A 16,158-nucleotide genomic window follows, 5' to 3' on the forward strand; every position below is an offset into this window, starting at 1 on the left:
GCTTGAGTCTGAATGTCCAAGGGCTTAACAATCCGACCAAGCGGCTCGAGATATTGTCAGCTCTAGTGAAATCTGGGAGCCATATCTGTTTATTGCAGGAGACACACCTATTGCACAAAGACACTTTCCGCATGCGCTCGCGCTGGTTTCCTAGACAACTTTGGTCTTCGGCAGCTTCGAAGCATGCAGGGGTGGCAATACTGCTCTCAAGGTCCTTCCCCGGGGAAGTGGTGGGGAAGGAACATGAAGTGCAAGGCAGGTTCCTGGCTATTAGAGTAAGATTGGGGCCCTTCTTCTTCACCGTTGCCTCCCTCTATGCTCCAAATGTTCAGCAAGAGGCATTCTTGAGACAGGTAGTTTCCTCAACACTTAGCTCACCGGACAGCGCCATCTTGGTGGGCGGAGATTTTAATCTAGTAATGGACAACGAGCTTGACCGCTCGAGCCAATGCTTTGGGCAGGGAGGGGCACTATCTGAGGCTGGACGACAGTGGCTGGCTTAATGTGGGTTGGAGGATGTATGGAGGAAGCTTCATCCTACGCTGCGAGATTATTCCTTTTATTCAGCAGGGTCCAAGACTTACCCATGGCTTGATCTTTTCCTGGCCTCACACGAGTTTCTGCCACGAGTTAGGGAGGCCACGATCGAACCGAGGGCCTTGACTGATCATGCTCCGGTTACCATAGAGCTTTCCATGGAAGTTGTTCGAGTGGGCACACCGACTTGGCGTTTTAGGGATTCCTTGCTGCAGAGTGAGACGGTAGTAAAGTTGCTTCGACGCGCGATCGTGGACTACATTAGCCTCAATGACGATGGTAGTACTTCTGTGGAGACAGTTTGGGAGGCTTTGAAAGCAGTGGTGAGGGGCGAGGTGATGGCACTGTCTGCAAGAGACAATAAGACACGGAGGGAGATAAGGGAGCTGCTGGAGCAGAAGGTGGCCATACTGGAACGTGCCCACAAATTCACAGGCGCACCGAGAACTTGGCGGGAATTAGAGAAGGTGAGGCAGCAACTGAAAAGACTAGATTGGGATAGGGCGGAGTATGCGGTAGTGCGACTTAAGCATAAATATTATATTGGCAGCAACAGGTGCGGAAAACTCTTAGCCCACCGACTGTGAGCGCAACGGGCAGCTTCGGCGATAAAATTAATTTGTTTCCCTTCGGGGGGGAGGCCCACTCGAGCGATCAAATTGCTGAAGCTTTTGTAGACTTTTACCAGGGCTTGTATGTGGCAGACGTGCGGGATGACACGGCTCTGGAACCCTATTTAGAGGACATAGCACTTACCCCTCTAGGGGAGAGGGAGGCGTCCCTGGTGTATCTGCCGATTGGAGCAGAGGAGGTCATATCAGCTATCTTGCGCCTAAAGGCCGGAAAGTCTCCGGGTCCTGACGGGTACACAGCTTTATTCTACAAGACCTTCTGTGCGGAGCTCGCATTGCTCCTTGTGCGTCTTTTTAATTCCTTTCAGATGACGGGAGCTTTGACGCCTAGTATGTTAGATGCTACCATTGCTGTTATACATAAGCCAGGTAAAGACCCAGAAGAGTGCGCTTCATACAGACCGATTTCGCTTCTGAATATTGACGCAAAGCTGTTTACTGGGATTCTTGCACATCGCCTTAACTCTTATATGCCGGGTCTTATTGATCCGGACCAGTCCGGTTTTATCCCACATCGTCAATGTAGTGATAACACAAAGCGGCTTCTGCATTTGTTAGATAAAATAGACCGATCTCGTAGGGCCACGCTCTTCTTACCTATAGATGCCGAAAAGGCATTCGAAAGAGTCCACTCGCCTTACCTTTTTCAGGTGTTGAAGCGTTTTGGTCTGGGCCCCGGGTTTAGATCTTGGATACGATGCGCCTATCAATCCCCTAGGGCGGCGGTTCGGGTTAATGGCGTGCTCTCCCTACCGTTCCCAGTTAGGTGTGGGATTAGACAGGGATGCCCGCTCTCACCCCTCTTGTTTGCGCTCTACATGGAGCCCCTCGCGCAGCGCTTGCGCGACCGCCCTTCGGTCTCCTTTGTAAAATTCGATGGGGACCACCATCTTATTACTCTTTATGCTGACGATGTTATCCTTACAGTGGCAGAGCCTATGACCTTGTTGCCTGCGCTATTGAGGATACTAGATGAGTTTAGCCATGTTTCGGGATTTAAGGTGAACATGGAGAAATCGCAGATCCTGAGCTTATCAATGAACTCGGATCCTGAGGCTGATCTGAGAGTGAGATACCCCTTCCTGTGGTCGTCTACACGCCTTTCTTACTTGGGTGTAGATCTGGCGACTTCGGCTGCGAAGACAGCGAGCGTGAATTATACGAAGCTGTTCCGTGAGGTACAGCGAGATCTGGAGTCGTGGGGGAGGCATTGGCGGCGGTTAAGATGACTGTTTTACCACGTATTCTTTATGTATTCCAAGCGCTCCCGGTGACCCCACCTCCTCGGACGATTGCCACTCTTCAATCGGCGGTCCTGAGGTTTATTTGGGAGGGCCGACTGGCGCGACTGCCGCAACAGGTTTTGTATCGCCCTAAGAACGGGGGAGGATTAGTGATTCCGTGCCTCCTGCGTTACTTCCAGTCAACGCAGTTGCGTTTTCTTTTAGAGTGGAGCCGTCCGCTCACGGAGAAACATTGCTGCTTTATGGATCAAGCGGTAGCTGGCTCCCATATATGGTTGGAGTCCTGGCTCCTACGTCGGCATAGAGCTAGGGGACTTTATTCCTCTCCGGTCACGGGAGTAACCCTGCGAATATGGGACACTGTGGCTTGTCGTTTGGGGTTGACGTCTTTTCCGTCCCCGATGACCCCCATTGGTGAGATTCCAGACTTCGAGCCTGGGCTTAATTTGGAGGGACTGAGACGCTGGTACGAGGGGGGCTGAAGGAGAGTGGGAAGCCTCTTCGATGAACAAGGGGTATTGTCCTTTGACCAGATGCAGGAGATGTACGGCTTACGGGAGGTGGATAGGTTGATGTATTATCAGGTTCGGCACTGGGCCCTCCTTCCGGCTAATAGAGCATTAATAGATAGGCCCCTTAAACCATTTGAGAAATGGGTGCTGCTAAAGAAGGGTGATAAGAGTGTCATCTTTAAGCTGTATCGACTCCTACAGGGGGAGAAGCGACCGCCCAAGTCGAAGGGGCAGCTGAGATGGGAGAGAGAACTGGGGAGGGAATTTACAGACTAGGAGTAGGACAGCATATTCTATAGAACACACCACACAGCCTATAATGCAGCAGGGACAGAGACATCATATAAAGTAGCTCCTACTGGTATTATACTCCAGCGCGCATCCATGCATGGAGTCCTGATAAGTCAGATCGGTACTGGAGAGGTTGTGGAGCCACAGGTACACTGGTGCATTTACTATGGCACTGTCCCAAGCTACATCGTTATTGGGAAAGTATACTAGATGATATAGATACGGCATTTCACACTGAGATTCCAAGGTTCCCATCGTATATGGTGCTGGGGTTACCCAATCCCCTTACTTTCCCCCTAAGATCGCTAAAACGGAAGGCAGATGGCCTTGGCGCATAACGCTGCGTTACAGCAGATTCTTGCTCTCTGGGGTACAGACAGAGTGCCGACGCGGACGGCATGGTTACAGAAGCTGTGGTTTATCCTGGCTATGGAAAACTCTCTTTGGCCTCCCAGCAGCGAGTGAGTGATTTGAATGAATTATGGAAGCCATTTCTTCAGATTCTATCTTCAGAGTTTACGGAATTAACATGCCCGGCCTATTTGAGGGTTTTGAGACTGACTTAATCTAGGTGCAGGTTATCGGGAGGGCAGACTTTGGAGAACTGAAGTCGGGGAGGGGAGTGGTGGGGCCCAAGAGAGACATGGAGAGGACTTGGACTCTAGAGGGAAGCATTGTTCGTATGTTTTATTTATTTGTTGGGGGGATGCACATTAGCAGGACCCACAATCTGGAAGTGTTATAGCGCTGCTCGCTGACTCTCTGGGTTATGATATGGGGATGGTGGGAGGCTGCTTTCGGTGTGGCCCGGAGAGTGGGATTTCAATGGGCAGATCTTCCACCGTCAGTGCTGTGGTCTTTGCTGGAGTGAAATATGTTATCTACTGCCCTGAGTTGTATTGTGTTGTATTCGGTATGGTAATATTTGCAAAATAATAATAAACAGATTAGATCCATAAAAATCTGACTTTAGCCCTGCAAAGTGTAGCGTTCTTTCCATCTTTCCACTGGTCAGTAATTTCTTAGCACCAGGGTTCCCTAAGTGGAGGAATGCATTACAAAAACTAAGTACAAAAAGAAACATACAGAATGGCAAGTGGACATACCTATAGGGACAACCTCTATGTGCCTCCTAACCAATTGTGGTGTAAAAAATACTAAAGGTCACCCAGGTCAAGTAATCATCTAACTGTACCCTGGTTTCCCTCTGCTGGCGGCACCTCTATTCGCCAGCGTACCAACCGCTTACAAAAATAAATCATATTCTCTGCATGTGCCTATCATAACATGAGGAGTGTGTTAAGAAAGGGGTAGGCCTACGGGCTCTGTCAATTTTTCACCATATTAATTAAATGTAAAACGTAAGCCCTTTAACAATGCATTTTAATACTGAAAACATTTCAGGTGTTTATAAAAATATGCAATTAATATAACTCACACTGGCATCAGTACTATGCAGTATTTTAAAAATTCTGTTTGGTACTGAAATAAATATTTGAATGCTTTCTTGATATGTGAGAGTGTTAGTTCTACAATTACACTATTTTCTGGTAACAAAGATCCGTGCTACTCAGAAGCTTTGGGCTAGAGTTTACACTCCAAGAGTCTTTGTTGAAGGCTGAAAACATCTCCATTCTCGCTCTTCCTGTGTCCGAGGAGACTTAAAGAGAAGCCTTTCAAAATGGGGTTCGCTGGGTGTTGGATATCCATCGCTGCTGTTGGGTTACCTCTAACACAACCCAACTCCTTCTGTGATGCTTCAGTCCTCCTACTGCAGCACACACAGAAAATGTAAATTTAGAATCCCCTGCAGGAGCTTATGAGGCACTCCTGCTGCCTGAGGCAAGCATTTGATAACCAAAAACTACCTAGTGTTGATCATGCGGGAGCCCATACTTCACAGTCCAATTCTGTTTCATACTCCCCCCTTTTAGGGTCCTGATGACAAGCCTCATGTTTTTTTCCAATTGGTTACTTTGGCCAGTCACGTCTGTATTTGCACTTGTACTAGGACTCCAATATGACGTTTCTTTGATTTGTCCGACACCCAGAATAAATTCACATCTGACTGACGAAAACCAAACTTTCTGGTTTACATTCCTGAGAGAACTGCTTTATAAACAGGTTTGCATTCCTAAGGGAACTGCTGTATAAACAGTGATGTCATGATCTGCAGTTTCCAATTCTCTTGACTGTCAAGTGTCTTAATTAACAACTGACCATAGGCAAATATGTCAAAGCTAGGAGGGTTAGCATTCACCTAGCGTACATGGACCTCTCCTCTGCTTTTGATCTGGTCAAGAGGAGGAAGTTGTGGGAGGAGATTGCCAGGCTGGGAACTGACCAGGGTTTAATCCGTGATCTACAAAGACTGCATTGGAACAATGTTATAAGGGTTAGGTTTTGTAGAGATGTTACTAGCAGGTCGAGGCCAGGAGCGACCATACTATACAAATCACGGCCCATGCAAAGAATAGACTCGGATACACAACAACTACTAAAACACTAAAGTGGAGACCTAGGTGGGTAAGGGGCGAAAGGGGGGGACAGAGTTACTGTTTTTGCCCAACAGGTCCAGACACGGTATGGGAGAAGTACGGTGAATACTTCAAAACTGAGAATCACTGTTGCATTAACATACTCATTCAGATAATATGTAAATGTATTGGATCGATACAGTGACTGTGGGTCCCTGGGTCTTGTGTTTGGTTTGTCCCAAAAAAAAAAAAAAAGTTAAAATAAAGTATGATGGAGATGGCGCACTTACTCATAGCATTCAGTCTTATTTAGCAGAAAGGCAAGGGTATATGTTGGCCCGCTCTTATTCCTCATTTGTATTAATAATAATTTAGAAGCTCATTTGATCAAATGGGAGAAGGATCTGCCTATGAAAAAGTCCAGAGCTCTCCCAGTCCTTCCATATGCAGATGACACACTCCTAATAGCAAGAACTGCTAATGGGCTACAGCTTCTTTCAGATTAATGTTATACTTTTATGGGGAACCTGGATCTTAAAACGAACTTACAAAAGTCCTTTACAATGAGCATTTGCCCCAAAAAATGTAAAAACCTAGACATTTTATTTTGGGAGTGGGGAGGGAGTGGGGAGGGTGTGGGTACAGAAACCCAGAGTGTTCATTCACTTCTCTGGGTCTGCCTTTTGGCCAAAATTTATCTCAGCCAACTTGCACAATTTTAGGGCTGCGCAGACGCAGAGTTGTTGAATCGTTTTTTTTTCCTTTGCTAGGAGGTTGGGACATAAACCCATTACAGAAATGATCTATATGTTCAAGAGCAAATGTATCTCGGTGGCAACTTATGGAGCGGGTGTCTGGGCCTATACAGGTCGGGCGACACTTCAAGAGGTTGAAAATAAAGTTCTGCATACAGTGCTGGCCGTTCCACAATCCCCTCCCTCCCCCCTTTATGTGTTTATCAGAATTAGTGATAGTCCCTTTAGGGGATAAAATTACATTGGAACTACTCTAAGGCCAGGGTCTGTGAAAACCTGGATGTACAATTATCAAGAGACGTTTGGAAGATGGTCTTTCTCTTGACAAATGCGCGGGACATTCCCTGGTTAAGATATATCAAGAGGGAATTTACAAATCTGGGTTGCCCGGGCTGGTCTGGCTTTGTTTTTAAATGTACTGCACTTAGCTAATGTTTTACCCAGTTTACTGGCTTTTTTGCACATCCAAGAGACATCCTCAATGAGCTGTACTGGCCTCTGGTCCTGATAAAATTCAGGCTGTGGGCAACAAAACATGTTAACCTTTCATTAGAATAGGTTTCAACATGTCCATAGTGTTTTAATATGTACCAGGATGCAACACACTTACTTTAACAAACATCATACTGCTGTGTGTTTTAAATTTTTTGTTGAGGACTCTTGCCATTTAGCCCTCAAATTCTGACACTCCCACCCCCCCCTTTTTCTCTCTTACTTAGAGTTGAGAATTAGGGTCAGTCAGTGCAGGTCAAGCCAATACATTCTTGTAGCCATAAAGATGATAAAGATGTGTGGGATTTTGAATGTTAACACATCAGAAGATTTTCTCTGGAATCTCTATTTGTACTCTGTTCTTCCTTCAATGAGACCTGTTTAGGGTCCTGGCCTACTGTTCCTAGCTCTCTCAGCAGCAGCCTTTGGCTCTCCAAGTAGACTATTATACCGGCCTGTTCTTGACAGGTCAACCGGCTTCCTCACTACTTGCAGGATACCCATGTGTCTCGCAGGGGGTTGTGATAACAATGCCTGGTGGCATCTCCGATTAGAATTGGGGTTGAAGTAAAAAGAAATACAAGAGAAATCTATCCTTCAGGGTCCATAGCAAGTCCACCCCCTATCCCTATTAGCTCCTAGAGAGAAAGTAGGGGGGGAGCCAGTGCACAGTCTCGGAAATTACAAGCCTAGGGTGATGTCTAGGTATGGGTTTGTCGACTCTGTAGGACCTTCCTTTCTCCTCTGTAGCGCCCTCTCCTCTCACATCTTTGACTTTGTACAGAGGTTAAAAAGCAGGGGTGAGGAAGTCTAGAAGGGTGGCGTTTCTGCTCAATCCAAAGATGCCACATCATTTCTTGACCCAAGACAGACTTCCTATGAGCAGCAACAGGTTGGCCCACTGCCTGCACAGTATCCCGTGCAAAAATTAAGGTATAGTCTGTAAGAGCTCTCCTTCTGCCTCATTTCTGACCCTGAGATTTCAAAACTGTCTCCTTCTCTCCAAGAAAGATTTCTGCTTGTTATGCATTTTACAGTTTTGAAGGGCAATCCCAGTCTTGTCACCTGAGTGTCAGCTTCTCCCCTCTTCTCCTTCCACTACCAGGAGGAAGGCAATGCCAACCCAAATGGTCCTACAGAGTAATTAACCTGGCCTAGTAGGGTAGTTCAAACTGTGAATTTCATTAGGGATGGTTCTGGGAAAGAATCAAAAAGCATGAATGAGTGCAAACAAGGCCAGTATGAGTTACTCATCAAATATTGTCTTGAATCCACATTTAATGTAAGAACACCCAATACAAGAGGCATCCTACCATCTGCAGTGCCTTCAGCTTGTTTAGCAGCGGATAAGCCCAGCCCCAATTCTTCTTCAACTGAGATGATTTCATTAGTTATTGCTCAGACTTTAGCTGTCAAATAGGTCAATACATTGGAGCTGTTGCACTGACGTTTGTGGGCACGTGGCACAGGAGACAATTTTTATTTGCCCATAACTCAAACTGAGATAAGAACGCAGTAGAACTGGGGAACTGGATCACGTTTTTCCAGCAGCTAATGGTAAAAAAAAAAAAATAGTCAGAGAGGGGGGCCCCACATGGAAGGTATCTCAAGAAGAATTTTAAACAAAGTCCCCCGGCGTGGCCACACTTACTTGTTGAGAGGTAGATGCAGGAAGGCATACATTAGGGAGGTGGCCCATCCCAGTCTCCTCCAGGTGTGGACGGACCCACCTGTGGTCCAAGTTTTGCCGAGGCACAGCCTGCATCACTGGAGACAAGGTGTACTCCTGAAACGTTGCTTGCTCTCCTGACCCGCTCCACAGGGCATACTGGAGGCTGGGACTTGCAGCCCCCAGAAGTCCAGCCACAGTAACAATGCGTTCTGTACCATGGGGGTCAAGATGTGCTCTTGTAGCCCTGCTTGCTCACCTACACCTCCTCCACAAGGCGCATTGGAAGATGGGACTTGCAGTCCCCAGAAGTCTGGCCACAACAACGCATCACTTGCCACAGGGGACAAGGTATGCTCTTGTAGCACTGCTTGCTCTCCTGCCCCTATGCCACAGGGCGCAATGGAAGCTTGGACTTGCAGCCCCCAGAAGTCTACCCACAACAAAGACGCCTCCGGTGCCACTGGGGACAAGGTACTCTCTTGTAGAGCTGCTTGCTCTCCTGCTGCCCCTCTACATGGCACAATAGAATCTGGGACTTGCAGGCCATAGACGTCCAGTCACAACAATAATGCATCCCCATCTCAGTTACGAGAGGAACTGCAGAATGTGTCTGAATTATACAGGCCTAATTGGAGAGATGGGAATCAGTTACTGCAATTGGTGGCACTGAGCAAGGTGAGGGAAAGCTTTGTGTAGAAGTCAATTTGGTGTAGAAGTCAATGTGGCCAGGGCAATGAAGAAGACTTGAGTATGGCAAAAGATGCTCAACTGAAAGAGACTGTAGGCGTGTGCCCGGGGAACCAAAATACTAAGATATCAAAATGTAACCAAAATAAGGGTGAACCACGGGCTAATTATTTGGACAGACTTAAGGTTGTGATCAAGAGATATTCTGGTATAAGCTGCACTACCAGATATGGACAGGAAGCTGTGGGTGTTGCTTTTGTACAGGATTGCTACTGAATGTTAGTAGTCAGTTGGTTACTGTTCGAAATTGGGTTGTTGGTTGATTGAAGGGTGAGCCTTGGTCAACCAGCAACCACAATCCTTGTCAGGGTGAGGCTCAAGCCAACTCTAATTTAAACTGTGCTCAGGTCGCTGGTAGCTTGGCAGAGAGCAGTCAGGCTAACTTAGAGGCGATGTGTAAAGTATTTGTGCCACACTTCAAACAGTAATAAAGTGAAAACACCACACAAAGAGGACCCCATGCCAAGTTAGGAAAATTCATTCAGAGAACCGGAGATATGCAATTTTAAAGATTCTCGTGAAAATAGCACCAGACAAGGACAATGTGACCAGTTCAGGCTGAATGCGATGAAGCGTGAGGTAACTACAAGCACCCTGTTAGGCCCGCTGAACATAGTTTCTTAAATCCTGGTTTGCGGAGCTTTGCGAGGATCAATTTCATTGCATTGTGTAGCTGAAGCTATGCGTGGGTTCTGAGATACAGCAAGGCTGCGATTCGAGGGCCTGAGTTGTCCTCGAGGATACCATCAACGTGGCTTACAATGCTGAGTCCGGCGTCAGGACAGCAGTATGCAGCTATGGCATGCATCGGTTCCACGAAGTTGTGAGGCTACAATACATAGTCCAGAGTAGTCGTTGAGGCTGCTGTCGACAAGGGATGCCAGGACCGGTGCCAAGGATGCGCTGCGCACCGGAGGTTCCAATATAGGGGTTGAGGTGATGTGGGTCTTTGCAACGAGTCCAATCCAAACAGCAGCGGAGATGTCTTGGTTTTGCTATAGTTTGCGCCGCACAACAGAGGGGATGCACTGGTTCCCCTGGATCCACAGAAGCTGGCAGAGTACCTTAAGCCCACTTCCAAGGGTCCAGGACTGGGTTGGCAGCACTTGGCAGAGTAGACTCAGATGGCAGAGTCCATGTGCAATGCTTTTAAAACCCTATTGTGTCCCTGGGGCTTCAGACCAGGAGGCAAGCCAACTAGCTCTTGAAGTCACTCTGGGTTCAAGAGGTGCAGGTCCAGTCCTTCTCACCCAGGCAACAGGACAGCAGGCAGCTGGTCAGCACAGCACAGAAGAAGTCCTTCAGAACAGCAGTCAAGCAGAGCAGTAGTCCTTTCAGCAGCACAGCAGTCCTTCTTCCTGGCAGATTATTCACAGGTGCAGAGGTGTATGGAAGTGATGGTGTCTGCAGTCAAGTATATATACCCAGTTGTGCCTCTGAGTTGTGGAGAAGCTTCTAGAGGCAAGCTTTTGAAGTGTTCAGATGGCCTGCCTTCCTAGCCCTGGCTCCAGACTGACTGTGAGGATATGCAGCCCTCTGTGTGGAGACAGAACAAAGCCTATTCAAGTGTATGTAGGGCCGGTCCCAGTTCTTCTCTCCCATCCTGCCAGTAATGGTCCATCCAGGCACACTTAGGCTCCCCACAGTGTGTGGCTTTCTAGGACAAATACCCAAATACGGAAATACGGACTGTTAACTTCACCTAGCCTTGTGACCCAGAGACAGGCTGCAAACACCAAATGGCTTAGGCAGGAAAATGACAACTTTCTAAAACTGCCATTTTCAAAATTGTAATTTTAAATCCAAATTCACCGTAAGTTAGGATTTGTCATTACGACATCAAACATGATCTGGTCACCTCTTGCCATTTTGAAATTACAGCTTTTTAAATGTAATAAGGTATCTCCAATGTTATCCTATGATAAAGGTAGGCCTTGCAGCAGTGAAAAACTAATTTAGTTTTTCACTGCCAGGACATGTAAAACATAAATGGACATGTCCTACTTTTTAAATACACTGTGCCCTGCCCACTGAGCTGTCCAGGGCCTACCCTAGGTGTGACCTATATGTATTTAAAAGGAAGGTTTGGGTCTGGCAAAAGATTTAGTTTCCAAAGGGACATGTCATACTTTTAAAATACACTGTGCCCTGCCCACTGGGCTGTCCTGGGCCTACCCTGGGTGTGACCTATATGTATTTAAAAGGAAGGTTTGGGTCTGGCAAAAAATTTAGTTTGCCAGGTCAAAATAGCAGTTTAAAACTGCACATACACAGGCTGCAATGGCAGACCTGAGATATGCTTAAAGTGCCACTTAATTGGGTGGCACAAGCAGTGCTATATGCCCACTAGTAGCATTTAATTTACAGGCCCTAGGCACAGGCAGTGCTCCCTTACTAGGGACTTACAAGTAGATTTAATATTTCAACTGGGTGTAAGCCAATTTTACCATGTTGTAAGGAGCAAGAACAAGCACTTTAGCACTGGTTAGCAGTGGCAAAGTGCACAGTGTCCCAAGGCCAGACCGCCCAAAGCAAAGTCGGCAAAACAGGAGATCTGAAGGCAAAATGTTAGGGGAAAAACCATGCAAATCGGATGACAAATAAGTATGCTGAACTGCTGACAGTGGTTTATCTTTCTTTCGTGCAATACTAACAATGATTATGTGGAAACAAAACTGATGTCACTGAAGTTTCAGAACATGCAGATAATCTTTAAGGGTGTTGGATGGGTAGTCCTGCAAAAGGATGAACAACGTGGGGAGCAGGGAAAGGTAATATAAGGGATAGAGTAGCAGGAGGACGTAACTTTTCTGCAGACATCTGAGGCATCATAAATGGAACTGTTCCAATTTTGAATGCAATGTACCAGCAGTCCCCGGTCACTTGAGGTATCATCAGATTACTCAAAACTCTTATCATGAATTTTAGGATAGCCCTAGATGTTGGCTGTGCCAAGACTACCTTAATCCAAGTAATTCAAAAGGGGCCCTATGTAGATAGTATCATTAATGGTAACCATTGTACTTGTCTCATTGACATAGGCACTAGTCATTCAGTAAAAAAAAAAAAAAAAAACCTCTGACTTCACCTTACTCACTCGAGCATATCCACAGATGAAGTAGATATTTCTAATTAACAAGTTCCTTACTATAGTTTCTGACCCTTTAGTAATAAACTTTCCATTTTGCTGCGCCCAACTTTCCCAACTTATCTTTTAGGCAGAGGAATTCTCTGTAAGCTAAGTAGTATGCATTTTACACTCTGGAAGGTACGTTCTTAGATAAACCCACAACAAGAAAACAAACTACTTGCTCTATTGTGCAACAGTAGAAATTGTCTAAGTAATGTGAATGAAGCAGCCATGTCTCCTGATTTAACTTAATTACTTTCACAGGTACTGTTTACCCTGTGGTCCACAGGTGCCAACGATGTGTAATTCATATCATCAATGGAACCAGAGAAGGTCGATCCCCCCCACCCCCACTAAGAAGAAGTTACACTAAATACACCAGTATCTGCAGTGCCATGAGCTCTGAGTTAGCTTCTTTCTGCCACGGATGTTACAGAGCAGAGCACCTTTTTAGCACCAATCCTACATGTCTGCATCATATTCTAACTTGACACTTTCTGCCCCATAGGAAGAAAAGCACAAACCATTTGTTGTTATTAGTATGCAGAACTGTGATTTGAGGCCTTTTTTTAAAGGTAAAAAGAGATCACTCTGCAGAAAAGGGATATGGGAGAGAAGTAAGCAATCTGAAGTTTGATAGAGTACATGCATACTTCTAATCACAGATTTCTCCCTTTTAGAACAAATACCAAAGCACTACCTACTATGTACTGTAAAGTGGGCTCAAAGCAAAAAGCTTAGCAGGAGTAAACAGGTAAATCACCCTTCCCATTGGTCACGGCCGTCAAGGCACTAGTGCTTTGTGAACGTGTGCACTGACCCCCTTGTTGCAGCCAAACAGGTGTCCAGGATCATCACTACGTATGACAATGCAGTGATGGTAGCATTAGCTGGGGTGGAATGGGTCCACAGAGCTTCCAGAAGCCTCTATTTGACCAACTCGTAGAAGATATTGATGCAGAGGGCTATCCACTTTGACAGAATCTTTTTTTGCACCACTGCGCCTTTGCAGGCCCCAGAGAACCTCACAAATAGCTGATCACCTACCAGATGAACTGTGGTGAGATCAATGTAGAAACAAAGCCTTTTTGGGATGCAGCAGACGGGGTATCTTCAACTCTTTCAAGGGGTGAAGCAGGGCAAAGAAAGTTGGAAAAGTGATGGATTATCCAACATAAAAAGGAGTCACAACTTTTTTTCTGTTTAAAGGCTGCTGTTGTCAAACATGCTGCACACCAACACTCAAGATGAAGTATCCAAGTACAACACTTTTGCTGACTGAACTGCTAAAAGGCACCTTTGTCCATGGACTCTGAGGTAATTCTATGTAGCCAGGGTTGCTGAGCCACTATTGCCCACCTTAAGAGTCACCAAGTTAGAGTAGGGAGCTCTGGACAACAAAAAGCACGGTTACAAAACACAAGGACCGCAGTGAGACAAGAAGGAATGGTGAGTGCTCCCAAAGTGTTGCTTGCAAACTTAGCCCGGCTGTACCATGGTTTTGCTCATGTAAGCCAATATGAAATTATAAGTGCTACCAGCACTCATGGAATTGAACCTAACTTTCCTCTATTGCTGAGAAGTACTGTCATGTTACAGCATTGGTAAATGTGTCAAAACAACTTCTGATGCCTAGCCCTCCCCCAGGCCCTTTTGTTAATGTACATATTGATTTAATCCAGATGCTCTGAAGCAGTTTGTACGGTTAAGTGTTAATGTTAGTTTTTATGTTTTCTAGATTGATCATAGTTATCCTTGTGCCTGAACTGATGCAATTACTGTAAATAAAAGCTACTTGGAGACTTTACCTCAGGTTTATTCTCTTACTCCACATAAGGAGAAACAAAATAACAAAAGACTTAATGCACTCTGTAACTGATCTACGAATGCTGAACACGTCACACCAAGTGCCCCATCCCCCACATCACTGAAGGAGAAACAATTTGCGGCAACAACCCAGTAGCAGATAAATGCCATCAAACTTCTTAGTCACTGAGCCTGGTATGTAATCTTTGAATGTTGATCTGACAGAAATAAACCTGTTTTGGTCGGGGTGGACTACTCAGGCATGAGCGGTAGTAGTCTCATACCCAGAACTTTGCGGAGTGTTTTGTAATAACTGTTCAGCATCCTTTAAGGAAAGAGACAATTAGTCCTGAGAAATGGTCTGTCCAAAGATTCTTCCTAGCTGTACAAAGTAATTGTTCACTGGTTCTGCCTCTCTGTGAGCTGAGGATTTATGTGAAAGAAAATATATTTATAAATGCATGCAGATTTAAATGAAATGCATATAAATTATATGCCAGGCCAGAGTGTAGGATTATCCTCATCCTTTCCTTACTTCACAATGACAGTACCCCACAACAACATAAAACCAAAGCCCAAAAATTACACAAATTCCATAAATTTATAGTAACAACATTGAAAGTCAAAATACCATCTCTACACCAACAGAATTATTCCATTATCCGAAAAGCGAATGTTGTACTCCATTCTGCCGTACTTTGCTGCTTGTAGCCCGAGACAAGGGCTTTCTTATTTTCGCAGTGACTTAGTACATGGTTAGCAGCAGAAAGAATGGGCGACAAATTCATATGGTTCTGGAGAGACAAATTTCAAATTCTAAATATACACCTAAATTTAAAATGTAATCTACCACAGTTGATGCAAACATTTGTTTTATATGAAACGTAAAACGATGTGAAACGAAGCACTGATTGAAGTTAAAACGCTTGACATCCAGTAATCCAGAGGTCTCCAAACTATTTAATGCCGCGCCCCCCCAGTTGAAAAATAAAAATCATTGGGCCCCCCTCAGAATTTTTCACAATTATTTTTATAAACATGGCAATGTTTAAATATGTCTAAACCTATTTAAACATTGCAGTTAGGTACTGTTACCTTTTAAAAACTGCAATAACATCCTCCTGCTTAAAATAAAGGCCTGGTATCTGTATAATATTTATTTTTGCCAGAATCTGGGGCCCCCCCTGGGATCACTTCAGGCCCCCCTAGGGGGGCCCGCCCTCCAGTTAATCAAACAAAGACATCTACAGAAATCAATCACTGTTTATGGGAAGTATATTAAATAAACTTTACCTAAAAAATCCTTTACAGCCTTCACATGTCATTGCATTGAAATGAAAACCAGTCGCTCTGTCTCCGCAGACGCCACATACGCGGGGTACATTTTTGTCAAACACACTATCTGGATCCGTGATGGAGGTGTTCGTTGCCATCAGCTCCATTACTAGAGGGTGAAAAATGAAAATACAATCGTCATATAAATACTACTCCAAACAAAAGTTAACTGAATAAAAGCAACAGTGATGCTGCAACAGAAAGTAATAATGTTAAATCTTAAAAACGCCTGTATTGCTGTACTCTATTTGCTTTCCCAAACTGAAACCTGTTTTTTCTTTTCTTTAAAAAAAAGGCAATTGTATCTATTAAGTAGACCGGTGCTGCCTTTTTTTTTATTAAAAAAAAAGTTTCCTATTTGAGAAAAAATTGGGAGGGAGCATGATGCAGCTATGCACTGGACTATTGCATGCTCCCGCCCTGGCTGCCGTCCCGATTACAAAAGGGGAAGATGTCCCGGAGGGACATATTCCTGACTTCTTCCATTTTGGAAATATCAGGTACCACCCCTTCTGCGGTGTCAGTATC

General features: G+C 45.3%; 1 protein-coding gene across 1 annotated transcript in view; it reads right to left on the reverse strand.

Moving 5' to 3' along the window:
* The window catches only part of VDR (vitamin D receptor), an 817,725-nt gene that overhangs the window by 514,115 nt on the left and 287,452 nt on the right, over nt 1-16,158 (reverse strand). The window contains exon 3 of the mRNA XM_069231046.1: nt 15,589-15,739. Coding sequence (XP_069087147.1) covers nt 15,589-15,737 — 149 coding nt within the window. The 5' untranslated portion in view covers nt 15,738-15,739. The remainder of the gene's footprint in view (nt 1-15,588; nt 15,740-16,158) is intronic.

The sequence above is a fragment of the Pleurodeles waltl genome, chromosome 4_2 (genome assembly GCF_031143425.1).
Source record: "Pleurodeles waltl isolate 20211129_DDA chromosome 4_2, aPleWal1.hap1.20221129, whole genome shotgun sequence".
Taxonomy (NCBI): Eukaryota; Metazoa; Chordata; class Amphibia; order Caudata; family Salamandridae; genus Pleurodeles; species Pleurodeles waltl.